General features: G+C 40.9%; 1 protein-coding gene across 3 annotated transcripts in view; it reads left to right on the top strand.

Annotated features, from left to right (window-relative positions):
• Window positions 1-9,189: 9,189 nt before the first annotated feature.
• Window positions 9,190-14,897, top strand: part of PSTPIP2 (proline-serine-threonine phosphatase interacting protein 2) — an 80,883-nt gene continuing 75,175 nt past the window's right edge. For all 3 annotated transcript variants that reach the window (XM_045042191.1, XR_006588337.1, XR_006588336.1), the window contains exon 1: window positions 9,190-9,282. In XM_045042191.1, the coding sequence (XP_044898126.1) occupies window positions 9,205-9,282 (78 nt within the window). In that variant the 5' untranslated portion in view covers window positions 9,190-9,204. The remainder of the gene's footprint in view (window positions 9,283-14,897) is intronic.

The raw sequence follows: 14,897 nt of genomic DNA, 5'->3' as shown, positions 1-14,897 counted from the left end.
AGGGCTGGAGACTCCCGGAAGAGTTGTGTTTAGAAGCAGAATTCCTTCTTAGTGGACCTCAGGTTCTCTAAAGGCCTTCAAAATGGATGACACCCATCCATGTTATGGAAAGTAAGCTTTTTTTTTTTTTTTTAAAGTAATCTTCAGAGTATTTCAGATGTTAATCATGTCTAAAAAATACTTCCACAGCAATTAGACTGGTTTGACCATAAACTAGATACCATAGCTTAGCCAAGTTGACACAGAAGATTGACTGTCATTGTTGCACCTGGCTGGCTCAAGTTGGTAAAGCATGAGATCTCAGGGTTGTGAGTTCAGTCTCCACATTAGGTATAGAGCTTACTTAAATAAATTAAAACGGGTTCCTGGGTGGCTCAGTCGGTTAAGTGTCCAAATCTTGATTTTGGCTCAGGTCATGATCTGATCTCATGGTGAGTTTGAGCCCTGCAACCAGGCTCTGTGCTGGCAGTAAGGAGACTGCTTGGGATTCTCTCTCTCCTTGCTCTCTCCCCCTCCCCTGTGCTCTTTCTAAATAAATAATAAACATTTTAAAAAGGTAGGAATGCAAGCTGGTGCAGCCACTCTGGAAAACAGTGTGGAGCTTCCTCAAAAACCTAAAAATAGAGCTACCCTACAACCCAGCAATTGCACTACTAGGCATTTATCCAAGGGAGACAGGTGTGCTGTTTCGAAGGGGCACATGCACCCCAATGTTTATAGCAGCACTATCAACAATAGCCAAAGTATGGAAAGAGCCCAAATGTCCATCATTGGATGAGTGGATAAAGATGTGGTGTGTGTGTGTGTATACACACACACACACACATATATATATGTGTGTGTGTATACACACGTATATACATATATACATACACAATGGAGTATTACTTGGCAATCAAAAAGAATGAAATCTTGCCATTTGCAACTATGTGGATGGAACTGGATGGAATTAGGCTAAGTGAAATTAGTGAAAGACAAAAATCCTATGACTTCACTCATATGAGGACTTTAAGAGACAAAACAGATGAACATAAGGGAAGGGAAACAAAAATAATATAAAAACGGAGGGGGACAAAACAGAAGAGACTCCTAAATATGAAGAACAAACAGGGTCACTGGAGGGGGTGTGGGAGGGTGATAGGCTAAATGGGTAAGGGGCATTAAGGAATCTACTGAAATCATTGCACTATATGCTAACTAATTTGGATGTAAATTAAAAAAAATAAAAAGGGCGCCTAGGTGGCTCGGTTGATTTGAGTGTCTGACTCTTGATTTCGGCTCGGTTGTGATACCAAGGTTGTGGGATTGATCCCCGCATCAGGCTCTGTGCTGAACATAGAGCCTGCTTGGGATTCTCTCTCAAAGTTAAAAAAATTTTTTTCCATATTCATATCCAATTTTTAAGCTCCATTTATTAAATGAGCCCTCCATGTAACCTGCTGTGATACCGGTGTTATATTTAAATTTCACCCATGCCTGGGTCTTTCTGGGCTCCTCATTTTTAAATTGTTAACAGGTATATAATTTAAAGAATCAAAAAGTCAAGACAGTTGTTTATGGGAAAAGGAAATCCCTTGTTTGCCTACCCCCAACCTCTACAAAGGCAACTGATTCCTTTTTTTTTTTTTTTAATGTTTATTTTGAGAAAGAGTGCACGAGTGGGGGAGTAATGGAGAGAATCCCAAGCAGGCTCTGTGCTGTCAGCACAGAGTCTGATGTGGGGCTCAAACTCAGGAACCGGAAGATCATGACCTGGGCCGAAACAGTCGGACACTTAACTGACAGCCACCCAGGCGCCCCCAAAGGCAACTAATTCCTATTCAGTTATTTTGTCAGCTCCGTATTGCAATGGTGCCACTTCCTGATTTGTACATTATGTGTGTAATCTGTTGATTTCACCCAACAGGTAAGAATTTTGCATGTGCACACAACTGCTATACTATACCACCATAAATCTATTTGTGATCACAATATGAACAGATGATGATTTGGGTTAAAGAGAAATGCTGCTCATAGGGACTTCTTTATGATCTGCTTAAACCTGAAATGGTTTTTTGTTTTTGTTTTTTGCAGTGACATGAACAATTTATTTTTTAAGTTTTGTTTTTTTTAATTTACATCCAAATTAGTTAGCATATAGTGCAACAATGATTTCAGGAGTAGATTTCTTAATGCCCCTTACCCATTTAGCCCATCCCCCCCACACCCCCTCCAGTAACCCTCTGTTTGTTCTCCATATGTAAGAGTCTCTTATGTTTTGTCCCCCTCCCTGTTTCTATATTATTTTTGTTTCCCTTCCCTTACGCTCATCTGTTTTGTCTCTTAAAGTCCTCATATGAGTGAAGTCATATGATATTTGTCTTTCTCTGACTAATTTCACTTAACATAATACTTTCCCGTTCCATCCACATAGTTGCAAATAGCAAGATTTCATTCTTTTTGATTGCCGAGTAATACTCCATTGCATATATCTACCACATCTTATCCATTCATCCATCGATGGACATTTGGGCTCTTTCCATACTTTGGCTATTGTTGATAGTGCTGTTATAAACATTGGGGTGCATATGTCCCTTCAAAACAGCACACCTGTATCCCTTGGATAAATGCCTAGTAGTGCAATTGCTGGGTTGTAGGGTAGTTCTATTTTTAGTTTTTTGAGGAACCTCCATACTGTTTTCCAGAGTAGCTGCACCAGCTTGCATTCCCAAGAAATAGTTATTTTTTTAAGTTTATTTTGAGAGCGAGTAGGGAGGGGCAGAGAGAATCCCATGCAGGCTCTGTGTCCTGACAGGACTGATCTCCCGAGCTGTGAGATCCAGACCTGAGCCAAAATCAGGAATCGGATGCTTAACTGAGACACCCAGGTGCCCCAAGTCTTAAAATATTTTAAGAGTCTCATGCTCTACCGACTGAGCTAGCCGGGCGGCCTTAAGTCTTAGAATATTTTAAAGCATGTCTGGTTTACTTGGTCTAATAAAAGGACAAACCATATCTAACAAGTACACCCTATGAGAAGAATTTTTGTGAATGGTCCTCTGGATTTTAGTTTCTACTATCCACTAGCTGTAGTGATTTGGTAAGTCATTTATTCATCTGGATTAAGAATTGTAGAAGAGGGGTGCCTGGCTGGCCCAGTCGTTGGAGCAGGTGGCTCTTGATCTCAGGGTCGTGAGTTTGAGCCCAACACTGGGTGTAGAGATTACTTTACTTACTTTACTTTACTTACTTTAGATTTACTTTAAAGAGGTAATGGTTTGGGGGAAAAAATTGTGCTGGAAGATGGCAAGAGTTTCCCTAAAGCTGTAAAGCCTCCCTGATAGTTTTGCTGGCCTAGAGCCCAACACAGTCTATTGCAACAGTGAACCAGGAGAAACCAATTCTGAGATAACAAATGTTATTTTTTTATTAGTCACTCAGAGGTGAGCAGGTTGGGAGACCACAGGCATGGCGCTGTTCTCACCAGATGTGCCTAGCCTAAGTACCCAATGGCCCTGCTGTGAGGCAGCCAAAAGGCTGCCATAAAATGAGTTTTTGTACAGCTTATCTTCTGAGAAAGGCACTTGACCTTTGAAATGTGAGGTTTTATAGCTTTCAGATAGGTATTTTAAAATCTATTTGAGGATTATTAAGTCTAGCTCTGCAGAAGGCCTCTAATGTCTCAGCTCTGTAATCTATGTAAGAATATTAAGATAGGCATATCCTAAATAAAATAGTGCTTAGTTTAGCTATTTATTTATTACTCAAGTATGAGATGAGCACTAAAGGACACAAAATGAGTGACATAGAAGTACCCTCTAACTTTCCTAGGATAGGGAGGAAGACCAAAGACATTTGTTGTAATGACTTTATAATGCTGTGCAATTACTGTAGTGACCAGAACAAAGTACTATTTGAATTGAAGAATCTATATCTATTGACAGAAGTGAAAAAGAGTTCATGGGAGAATTGGCCTTTGGCAAGAGGTAGACTTTTTTTTTTAATTTTTAAAAATATTTATTAAATGTTAATATTAAATATTTATTATATTATGTTATATAATATATAATATAATTATATATGTAATTATATATTTATATATTATATATGTAAATATGTAATATATAAATATGTATTTATATATAATTATAATATGTAATATGTAATATATTAAATATTTATATTGAATATTTTAATAATTAAATATTAAATATTTTAAATATTTATTCATTTCTGACAGAGAGAGAGTGCGAGCAGGGGAGAGGCAGAGAGAGAGGGAGACACAGAATCTGAAACAGGCTTCAGGCTCTGACCTGTCAGCACAGAGCCCGATGTGGGGTTCGAACTCACGAACTGAGATCATGACCTGAGTTGAAGTCGGACGCTCAACCAGCTGAGCCACCCAGGTGCCCCAGAGGTAGACTTTTTAATTATGAAAATACTCAGTCCTAAGGAAAAGTTGGAAGAATAATACAAGCAACGCTCTTTTACTATCCATCAATATATGCCACATGTTAATATTCTGATGCATTTGCTTTATTTTTCTGGGGAACTATTTGAGAGTAAGTTGTAAGCATCCTGACATTTCTGACACTTCATCTAAAAAATTTCAGCATCTGTGCCCTAAGAATAAAGACCTGCAACTCATCTGCATAACAGAATGGGCTTGTTTTTCCAAACATCTTTCACCTTGCTAGTGAGTTTTCTCCCTTTTGTGTCCTCAGCCCCTCCTCCTTTCTTTAGGTCACATAAGCTTCATGTTGCCTCTTTGGGATTCCATGTCTGTGTGATTCCCCATACATATGCCTATTTAAATTTGATTTTTTCCTCTTTTTTAAAGAATTAGGGGTGCCTGGGTGGCTCAGTCCATTAAGTGTCCCACTTTTGATTTTGGCTTAAGTCACAATCTGACCATGAGTTCAAGGTCTGCATCAGGCTCCATGCTGGCAGTATTCAGCCTGCTTTGGAATCTCCCTTCTCTCTGCCTGTCTCCTGTGCACACTCTCTCTCAAAATAAATAAGCTTAAAAAAATAAAGACCATCTATAGAGCCACAATACCACTATACCTAAGAAACAACTGATTCAATAATATGCTGTCCATATTAAAATTTTCCTAATTGTCTCCCCAGCATCTTTTATAATAGCTATTATTAAAAAAATATGTTTATTTTGTGTGTGTGTGTGTGGGGGGGTGCGGCAGAGAGAGAGAATCCCAAGCAGGCTCAGTGCTGTCAGTGTGGAGTCTGACACAGGGCTTGATCTCATGAATAGTGAGATCATGACCTGAACTGAAATCAAGTCAGACGCTTAACCGACTGAGCTGCCCGGGTGCCCGTAAAATAGTTATTTTTTTAAGTTTATATAAAATTCCAGGTAACATACAGTGTAATATTAGTTTCAGGTGTATAATTTAGTGATACAACACTGGTGCTCATCACAAGTGCACTCCGTATAATAGTTATAATTTTTATTAAACAGTTTTTTTTAATGTTTATTTTTGAGACAGCAAAGGGGGGAGAAGCAGAGAGAAAGGGAGACACAGAATCTGAAGCAGACTCCAGGCTCCAAGCTGTCAGCACAGAGCCCATTGTGGTGCTTGAACCTACAAACCACAAGATCATGACCTGAGTTGAATTTGGACACTTAACCAACTGAGCCACCCAGGAGCCCCTGTATAATAGTTGTATTTTTAAAATTAATGTGAATATCTTGTTCTCCAACAACTTTTCACTGGATGTTTTGGGGATCTATTCTTATCTGAAATAGAACATTGGGAGTTGTAAAATGGTGATATATATACATATATATATATGTATATATATATATGTATATATATATATATACACATATACATATATATATATATACACATATACATATATATATATACATACATATATATATATATATATATATATAAATTTTTTTTTTTAACCCTTGCTGGTATTCTCCTCTGAAGGAAAGCTTTTCCCTCTCAGGTCAGTACGGACCATGGATTTTTTTTTTTTAATTAAATATATTACAGTATAAGTTCTATTTTTGACAAGCAGAGGATGAAGGTCATGGGCATTAAGGGTAGAATTAGCATACATGAAAGAATAAAAATGGTGAAGTAGTTTATTTTGGGAATAGTGACTTAATGTGCTTGCAGCATATGGTATATATGGCTGGGTTGTGTTTTACACATTTGAACCTGTTAATGGAGGGCTTTGAAGACCACTGAAGCATTTGGAATTCTCAGTGATGATCAGTTGTTGATCAGAGCTACTTAGGAAAACAAAAATGATTTGTTGATAGCTTGGAGCAAGAAAATCAGAAAGCCAATTCAAAATTATCAGTAAAGAGAGTATGGAAAGGGAGAAAGAGGAAGTAGATTTGAGGGACATTATATAAAAGTATTAAATATAGTGCTGGGAATTCATGAAAGGAGAGAGGATTGACCATGAGCCTTCTGGTTTGGGCAACCAGAGTAGTGAGGGAAAATCAGATTTGGAAGTAGAAGTTAGATCACTTAATTTTGTATCAGTTTGTTATCTATTTGTTGAGGTTAATATATCAGATGCTCACTATAGATTCAATTTAGGCCAGAAATGTCTCCTGAGAGTCCTCAAAAGGAGGATACTGAAGTACTGAACAGTGTTCTCAAGGAAATCTTAATAGGAAACAGGGACAGGTTCCCAAAGCTATGTCATTTTTCAGTATGGGACAAGAGATTTTGTCAAGGTGTGATTTGGTAAAATCATCCATATTCGTGGGGGTCAATACTATCCAGAAATAGCCCCTTAATTGTTTGACCTAAATCCTTTAAAGTCATTCCCCATAAATATTCTTTAGTTTTTGATGCACACAGAGTGACACAGTCCAAGACCCATTCCTTAATGGGTAAATAGATTTCCAGTTCCTTCATTGGAGATGGTTCCTCAATTCATGTATGCAAAGTGTTGCAAGTTCCAAAAGAAGAGCAGTATATCCTTCAGTTTGTCAACTTTATCAAACACTTAAATATGTATTTGTTAACCACCATGTTAGGCAATGAGTGTATCATGACTCATTCCCTTAAAGGAATAGGGAGGTGAGATAAATACATATGAAAGAGAATAATCAAAAGTAACATGAGAATGAAGCACCAACATGAGCATCTTCCCAAACCACTGAGTCCAGAAAGGAAAGCTTTGCCAACAGTACCGGAAGTGTTGGAAGAGGTTCCAACATGGAATCTTTCCTAGTTCTCACTTTAATTAAGTCTATTTTCCTATTCCTTTTATGGTGGTGCTTTTTGCGTCCTGTTTAAGGAATCTTTATAAATTTGAACTCAAAAGCAAAGAGTAAAATAATGGTTGCCAGGTGCTGGGGAGGGGGGTTGGAAAAATGGGGAATTGTTGGTCAAAGGACACAAAGTTCAGTTTTGCAGGATCTAGAGAGCTGAGGTACAGCATCAGCTGCAGCTACTAATACTGTTTTGTATACTTGGCATTTGCTAAGAAGTTCATCCTAAGTGTCCTCACTACACACAGAAAAATTGTAACTGAGATCGTAGATATTAGCTTGATTGTGCAATCATTTCACAATTTATATGTGTATCAAAACATCACGTTGTATGCCTTAACTATTTACAATTTTTATTTATCCTATATACCTCAATAAAGCTGGGGGGAAAATCTTAGTTTACCTTAAGGTTAAGTTTTTTTTCTTTCTTTTTTCTCTTTAGAAGTTTTATTGTTTTCACATTTGGGTCTATGTGTCAGGGGTCCAAGACCACGCCCAGGACCAGTAATTTTCTAGAACTCGAAGGACTCGCCATACAGTTGTACTCATGGCTGTGATCTATTATAGTAAAAGCATACAAAGCGAAATCAGCATGGGAAGGTGCTCGTGGAGTGATGTCTGGAGGAAAACAGGCCCAGAGTTTCAAGAGTTGCCTCCCAGTGGAGTCACGCGGGATGCACTTAATTCCTCCAGCAATGAATTGTGACAGTATATGTGAAGTGTCTACCAGGGAAACTCATTAGAGCCTCAGTACCCAGGGTTTTTACTGGGGCCACTCATGTAGGCACTTTGCTTAACACATACCAAAATCCCAGACTTCCAGAAGGAAGCAGGTGTTTAGCATAAACCACATTGTGCAAATAATTTAGGCACAGTGAGCCACTCTTATTATTTAGGGAAAGTTTTTTTTTAATGTTTATTTTTGAGAGGGAGAGCACAAGCAGGGGAGGGGCAGAGAAAGAGGGGAACAGAGCATCTGAAGTGGGCTCCATGTTGACAGCAGACAGCCTGATGTGGGGCTTGAACTCTCAAACCATGAGATCATGGCCTGAGCCCAAGTCAGACACTTAACCAACCGAGCCCCTTAGGGAAAGTTTTATATCAACGTTGGGAAATGTTTACCCAGCAAGTCTGCAGACACCAGCCATGGGCCAACTTTGCCAAGCAGGCGTCTCTCAGGACAGCATTCCTGGCCTGCTACGTGAGTTCTTCTGCGCAGGTTCGACTCTGAAGCAGGGTGATACCAACCTCCAGTACTGACCTCAGTCGTGTTCTCCAGGAGTCCTGGACTTAGCCAGCAAATCCTGTTAGCCATGGAGGTCTGTTTTAGAATGCTGGGTACCTCAAGTTTCTGTATGAACCTTTTTTGATTTGGTTAAAGGTCCTAATTCAGGCCTGGTACAACTCTTGTCAGTAAACCAAAGCTGACCTGATGCTTTCCTGGGCTGAGGCAGTACATGATAGTATATTAGGATTTTTAATGTTATTTATTTATTTATTTATTTATTTATTTATTTATTTATTTATTTATTTGAGAGAGAGAGAAAGGGCACACGCGAAGGTGGGGAGGAGGAGGGTAGAGAGAGAGGGAGAGAGAGAATCCCAAGCAGACTCTGAGCAGTCAGTGCAGAGCCTGACATGGGGCTCGATGCCACAAACCACGAGAGCAGATTGATACACTGCTGACTGAAATCCTTAGTTTATTGAGATTTCTTTTGCTTTATTTTCACTTTCTATCTTTCCTGCCCCGTTGGATTTTCTTAGTTTTTACCTAATGTCCTTTTTTTGTTCCTTAGATCCCATCTAGGACACCACATTAATCATCATGTCTCCTTAGGCTCCTCTAGGCTGTGACAATTTCTTAGATTTTCTTGGTTTGTGGTGACCTTGGCAGTTTTGAAGGGTATTACTCAGGTATTTTGTAAAATGTCTTTCAGTTTGAATTTGGTATTTTCCTCATGTTTAGGCTGAAGTTATGGGCTTTTGGGTGGAAGACCACGGACATAGAGCACCATTTTTGTCATGTGATATCAAAGGTATGTACTATTAACACGAATTATGACTTTTTTTTTCTTTTGCCTTTCCTTTGTGAATTATCACTGTTGATGTTAACCTTGATTTCTTGCCTGAGGTACTATTTGTCAGGCTTCTTCACTGTAGGGTTACTCTCTCTCCAACCCTTTCCACACTGTATTCTTTGGAAGGAAGTCACTATTCCCAGCTTCCATTTAAAGAGTGAGGAATTGGGGCGCCTGGGTGGCTTGGTCAGTTAAGCGTCTGACTTCGGCTCAGGTCATGATCTCACGGTCCGTGGGTTCGAGCCCCACGTTGGGCTCTGTGCCGACAGCTCAGAGCCTGCAGCCTGTTTCAGATTCTGTGTCTCCCTCTCTCTCTGCCCCTCCCCTGTTCATGCTCTGTCTCTCTCTGTCTCAAAAATAAAAATAAAAAAAAGTTAAAAAAAAAGAAGAGTGAGGAATTATGCTCCACCCCTTTGAAGACTGACTGTCTACACAGAGTATTTGGAATTTTGCTGTTTATTTAGGTATTCAGTCAATCTACTTATATCAGTATGGACTCATGGTTAGTTGTTTCATATTTGGGGTTCTAATCCAGTATTTCTTTTGTTGTTCAAAATTGTCCCAGCTTTGGCCATTGGGAGCTTTCAGTTGGCTCCTGTATTCCTTTGATATGGCCCTAACTATTTTGCATATTTCTTGTCTTAATGCACTTTCTGACACTACAGGATACTCTAGGCTTGTATATTTCCTGCCCCAGCCCAAGAACCAGTCCTATGCCTGTTTGTTTTTTTAAAATCATGTTGTCTGGTTTTGTTTGTTTGTTTCTTTTGAGTTTTATAAGTTCCTTATATAGATAATGGATATAAATCCTTTTTGGACAAATGTGCTATCAATTTGTTTTATTCTGTGGCTTGGCTTTCACTCTCTTAATGGTGGCTTTTGATGGAAACACAAGCTTTTGATGGAAACACAACACAACACAGTTGGTTGTCCTCTGTGACAATAGATACCAAAATTTTCCCATCTTTACACTCCTTTATGAGGAACAGACCCTTTGAGTCCCTTACTTCACTCCCATCACCTTATGAAAATTCAAATCATGATGGTATCCAGCCAGCCCTTGCTCTGATGCAGGCCAGACAGAGCTCCTCACCCACCGTGCATCTAGCCCTTGGTCACTTCAGGCTCCTCCTGGATGTTTGTCCCTTGTATTCGATTCCCGTCCTGTCCCGACTCTCTCCTCCATTCCTCAATGTACTCAGCTTCCAACCTAAGTGACAGAAATCCAGCCACTTATCTTGACATTGACTTGGCAGACCTAATAACACAGCTTAATCCTGCCCTCTGGTGCTTTCAGACCCTGGCTGCTGCTTGGCCAGGTTCTGGTCCAGGGATCCCATCTGGCTTTAGCTACTTGGCCAGTACTCCCACCAGGTTTTCCCCCTGCTTCTTGGAATGGAGGGAACAGACTATGGGAACTGAAAGAAAAATTGATAGTGCTGATGATCAGAGAGAGTTCATTGAATCCCCTGGCTGGGTCCATCATTATCTAATGACAATGACACAGAGAGAGAGAGAGGGTGCAAGTGAGTGAGGGGAAGAGACAGGGAGAGAGAGAGAATCCCACAAGGGGCAGAGAGAGGGAGAATGTGAGAGGGAGAGAGAGAGGGAAAGAGAGAGGGAGAGAAACAGGGCTCACCCAAAGCAGGGCACAAGCTCACCTGAAGTGGGGCTTGAGCTCACCCGATGTAAGACTCGAACTCACGAACCATGAGATCATGACCTGAGCTGAAGTCAGATGCTTAACTGACCGAGTCACCCAGGAGCCCAAGAGAATATCAGTCTTACCTTGAGGTGCTTTGCAATCTTCTTGGGGAGGTAAGATACCCAAAAGGAACAGAATAGAGAACATAAGGATATAAGTAATACATGATTAAGGGTTTATGTGTGTGATATGGGTGACGAGTTCCAGAGATTCAAGAAGTGAGAAGACAACAAGGGCTGGAGAAGTTGGGGAAATGTGATGTCGTGGAACTTTATTTATTTTATTTTATTTGTTTTTGATGTCGTGGAACTTTAGCAGGAGGAATAGTAGCAGGTGGCTGGTAAAGTATGAGCAAAGATGGCGTGGCAAGACTGGGAAGAGCTGATGGCCTTGGGTTGGTTGGGGGGAGGGCAGGAATCTGGGCAAAGAGATCAGAAAGGTCAGAGCAGAGCAGAGCTAGGAAGTTCTTGAAAGTCAGGCAGAGGTGTTTGGGACTTCATTCTGATGGGCAATTGGGAACTTGGTAGCTTTGTGAGGAGAGGAGAGACGCGGAGAAAGCAGTGTTTTAATTTTTTTTAATGTTTATTTATTTTTGAGAGAGAGATAGACAGAGTGGGAGCAGGGGAGGGACAGAGAGAGGAGACACAGAATCCAAAGCAGGCTCCAGGCTCTGAGTTGTCAGCACAGAGCCCGATGCGGGGCTCAAACGCAAAAACCATGAGATCATGATCTGAGCCGATGTCAGATGCCTAACCAACTGAGCCACTCAGGCGCCCCTGTTTTTTGTCTTTTAAAAGCTTATTTATTTTTGAGAGAGAGCCACCCAGGTGCCCCAAGATATAAATGCATTTTAAATTTTGGTGACATGATCAAATTCTCTTCACAAGGATTTTCAAGTTTTATGTGCAAGAGTCTATTTGGCCACTACTGTGTACTATCAAACTTTTTGTTAGGAAAAATGCATTTAATGACTTTAGAAAGTACTTCTGAAATGTTAAGTTAAAAAGGAAGATTCAAAATTTTATGTATAACAAATGTGTATTATTGGAAGAGATTATGCCAAAATATTAACAGCAGCTATCTTAAAAGTAATGATCATTTATTTTTTAAGTGTTGATCATTTCATTTCAAAATTGCTATAGCAATATTATTTAACTTTGTCAGTAAAATCTCTCCAATTGGTTGTAGACCCTTAGATATAGTACACATTTTACTTGTCTTTTTATTCACAACACCTTATCCAGGAGATGACTTTAATAAGTTTGAGGAATGAATGAGTAATACAGTAAATCCTTGGTTTGCAAGCATAATTCATTCCAGAAACATGCTTGTATTCCAAAGCACTTATAAATTTCCCAGTAAGAAATTTTCCATTAAGAAATAATGGAAATGCAGATGATTTTGTGATAAATACAAAATAATAAATATAAAATATAAAGACAAATAAACAAATTAACCTGCATTTACCTTTGAAAATCTTCATGGCTGGTGTGAGGGAGACGAGGGAGAGGAGGGTTACTGTGTAGGATAACTTTCACTATCACTAACAGAATTACTACTACCTATTGGCTCCATGGAATCTTCTTCTGCATGGGTGCCATTGTATACACTTGCACGGATGTTGACTACAGTACATTATTAATAAATTCTTGTCTTATATTTAATGTAATTGGCAATAAGGCAGCAGAGGAAAGGGTCTGTATCTGCAGGCAGCCTAAACCTAGAATGAAGCAAAGCATTCCTAAGCTTATTCTTGTATGGAAAACCAAAGGACCGTTCATAGGTGCTTTGAAGTGATTAAAAAATACACTAGTGTCAATTGTGGGCACTTTCCAACATTCTGAAAAATCACCTATTTCTGCCACACACCGCGGGCTGAGACTGAGCATCTGAGCATAGGAGACTATCACCCGCAATCCCATAGAGAGAGAGAGAGAGAGAGAGAGAGTTATAATAATGTGGTTTGGCATCACATACTACTCATATTGAAGACATCACTCATTTATCAAGTTAAAATTTATTAGAAATGTTTGCTTCTCTTGTGCAACACTAGCAGAACAAGTTACTGGCAACCCACGGTTTTACTGTATTTTCCATCAGTGTGAAGCATTTGCAATTTTCAATCCTGCCACCAGGTGGTAGAAGAGAGTTAAAATTCAGGGATCTTTGGAATCTAGGTGGTGAAACTCAAGCATTATGCACCATGACAGTTTGGAAGACTTTCTAAGACTTAAAAAGTACATGCATTAAAAGTTAAAACTTAGACAAGTAGAATTATGTCCAAAATATGTGCCCTGGGGCGCCTGAGTGGCTCGGTCAGTTGAGCAACCAACTTAATTTCAGGTCAGTTCATGATCTCACAGTGGTGGGATAGAGCCTTGCATGGGGCTTGGTGCTGAGTGTAGAGCCTACTTTAGATTCTCTCTCTCCCTCTGTCCCTCTCCCCTGCTTGTGCACGCTCTCTCTCTCTCAAAGTAAATAAATAAACACATAATAAAGTATCTGCTCCAAAATATTAAAAACTTCCAGGAAGCATCTTGGTGCTATCTTTCTTCAGCCTCTTTCATCTCCCCAGTTGGTGCTATTTCTTACCTCTCCTGCAGTTTAGCCTTCCTCCTGGTGTCCACTGAGGCCTCTCCTGTCTCCTGATGGTGTTGCCAGACTCCCCTTCCTTCTAACCTCACTGCTTTCCAAAGAGATGAACAACCGGATGAATGGATGCATGGCCTTGGAGTGACCCAGGGCTGGAGGCAATCTTTTCATCTTTCTATTGTAGGTAACTCTACTGGTGGAATTTCATTACATTGGAACCTGGGTGGTATTACCAGGCAGAACCTTTTAGCCATCCTTCAAATCCTCCCAGAATTGCCCTTTCACTGTGTCTGGACAGAGGTAGAACCTGCTCGAGAGGCAAATGCTTGCCTTTCCAGGCCTGTGGTTATAGGTGGTCATCAGCACTTGGTCTTGGTACCCTTGACCTTCATCTTCCCCTCCTTGAGCACCTACTCTTTGCCCAGGGTGGATTTGCTCCAGGAGTGACATCTCTCTTTGACCTTGGCCCTGTTTAGAAGTGTAGAACTCAACCCAGTTCTTCACCTGTTTAATACCCTGGGATCTTGGGCAAGACTTTCAAGCCTCTCTGTCTGCCACAATTTTGGCTCAAGGCCTGTAGCATCATGCAAAGCATCACGCTTTGTTCCAAAGCGCCATATATTACTACCAAGGAGAGATAGGTCTGACTTGTCCTGGGGTTATGGAGTGTCCTTAGGGAGGGAGAGTGCATGGAGAGGAAGGAGGCTCTGGGCTGCTGCTGGAGTGAGCTTGCTGGAAAAGGGTCTTGGGTCTTGAGAATGAGGAGGAGGTTGGAGAGGAGCTAAGCTCTTGGAGGCGTTGAAAGGGCCCCGCTAAGGGACAAAGAATCAAGGCCTGACAGCATCAATGACCTTTCTTGACTTTTAAGCTAAAACCTGTCCAGGGGCTGATCTGTAGCGGGTGCATCTGGAATGTACTCAGGACTCCCTGAAGCGTTTGCACCTCACGTGGCCGCTAGCATTGTCAGTCCTCGAGCTCTGCGGAGCTGCCACCAGTCCCCGAGACCACACTCCGATCAGGTCCCCGAGACCTCTATCCAGCATCCTGCCAGGCCAAGATTTCTCCGGGAGGAATTCTATTGCGGGAGGAGTGAGCACGTCCGCGGGAAGGGAGCCGAATTCGGCAAGGCGGCCGGACCAGTTCCTTGCAATCCTTGAAGGCTTCCTGCATGAGGGGACAATTCCCGGCTCCCAGATTGCCGGCTGCGGGACGCGGCGGGGCTCTACCCGGGCGCGCGCGTGGGCGCTGAACACTAGTGACCGCGAGGCGGAGGAGG

The sequence above is a fragment of the Felis catus genome, chromosome D3 (genome assembly GCF_018350175.1).
Source record: "Felis catus isolate Fca126 chromosome D3, F.catus_Fca126_mat1.0, whole genome shotgun sequence".
Classification (NCBI taxonomy): Eukaryota; Metazoa; Chordata; class Mammalia; order Carnivora; family Felidae; genus Felis; species Felis catus.
Note: the sequence above shows the minus strand (reverse complement) of the source record. Positions and strands in the feature narration are given on the sequence as shown.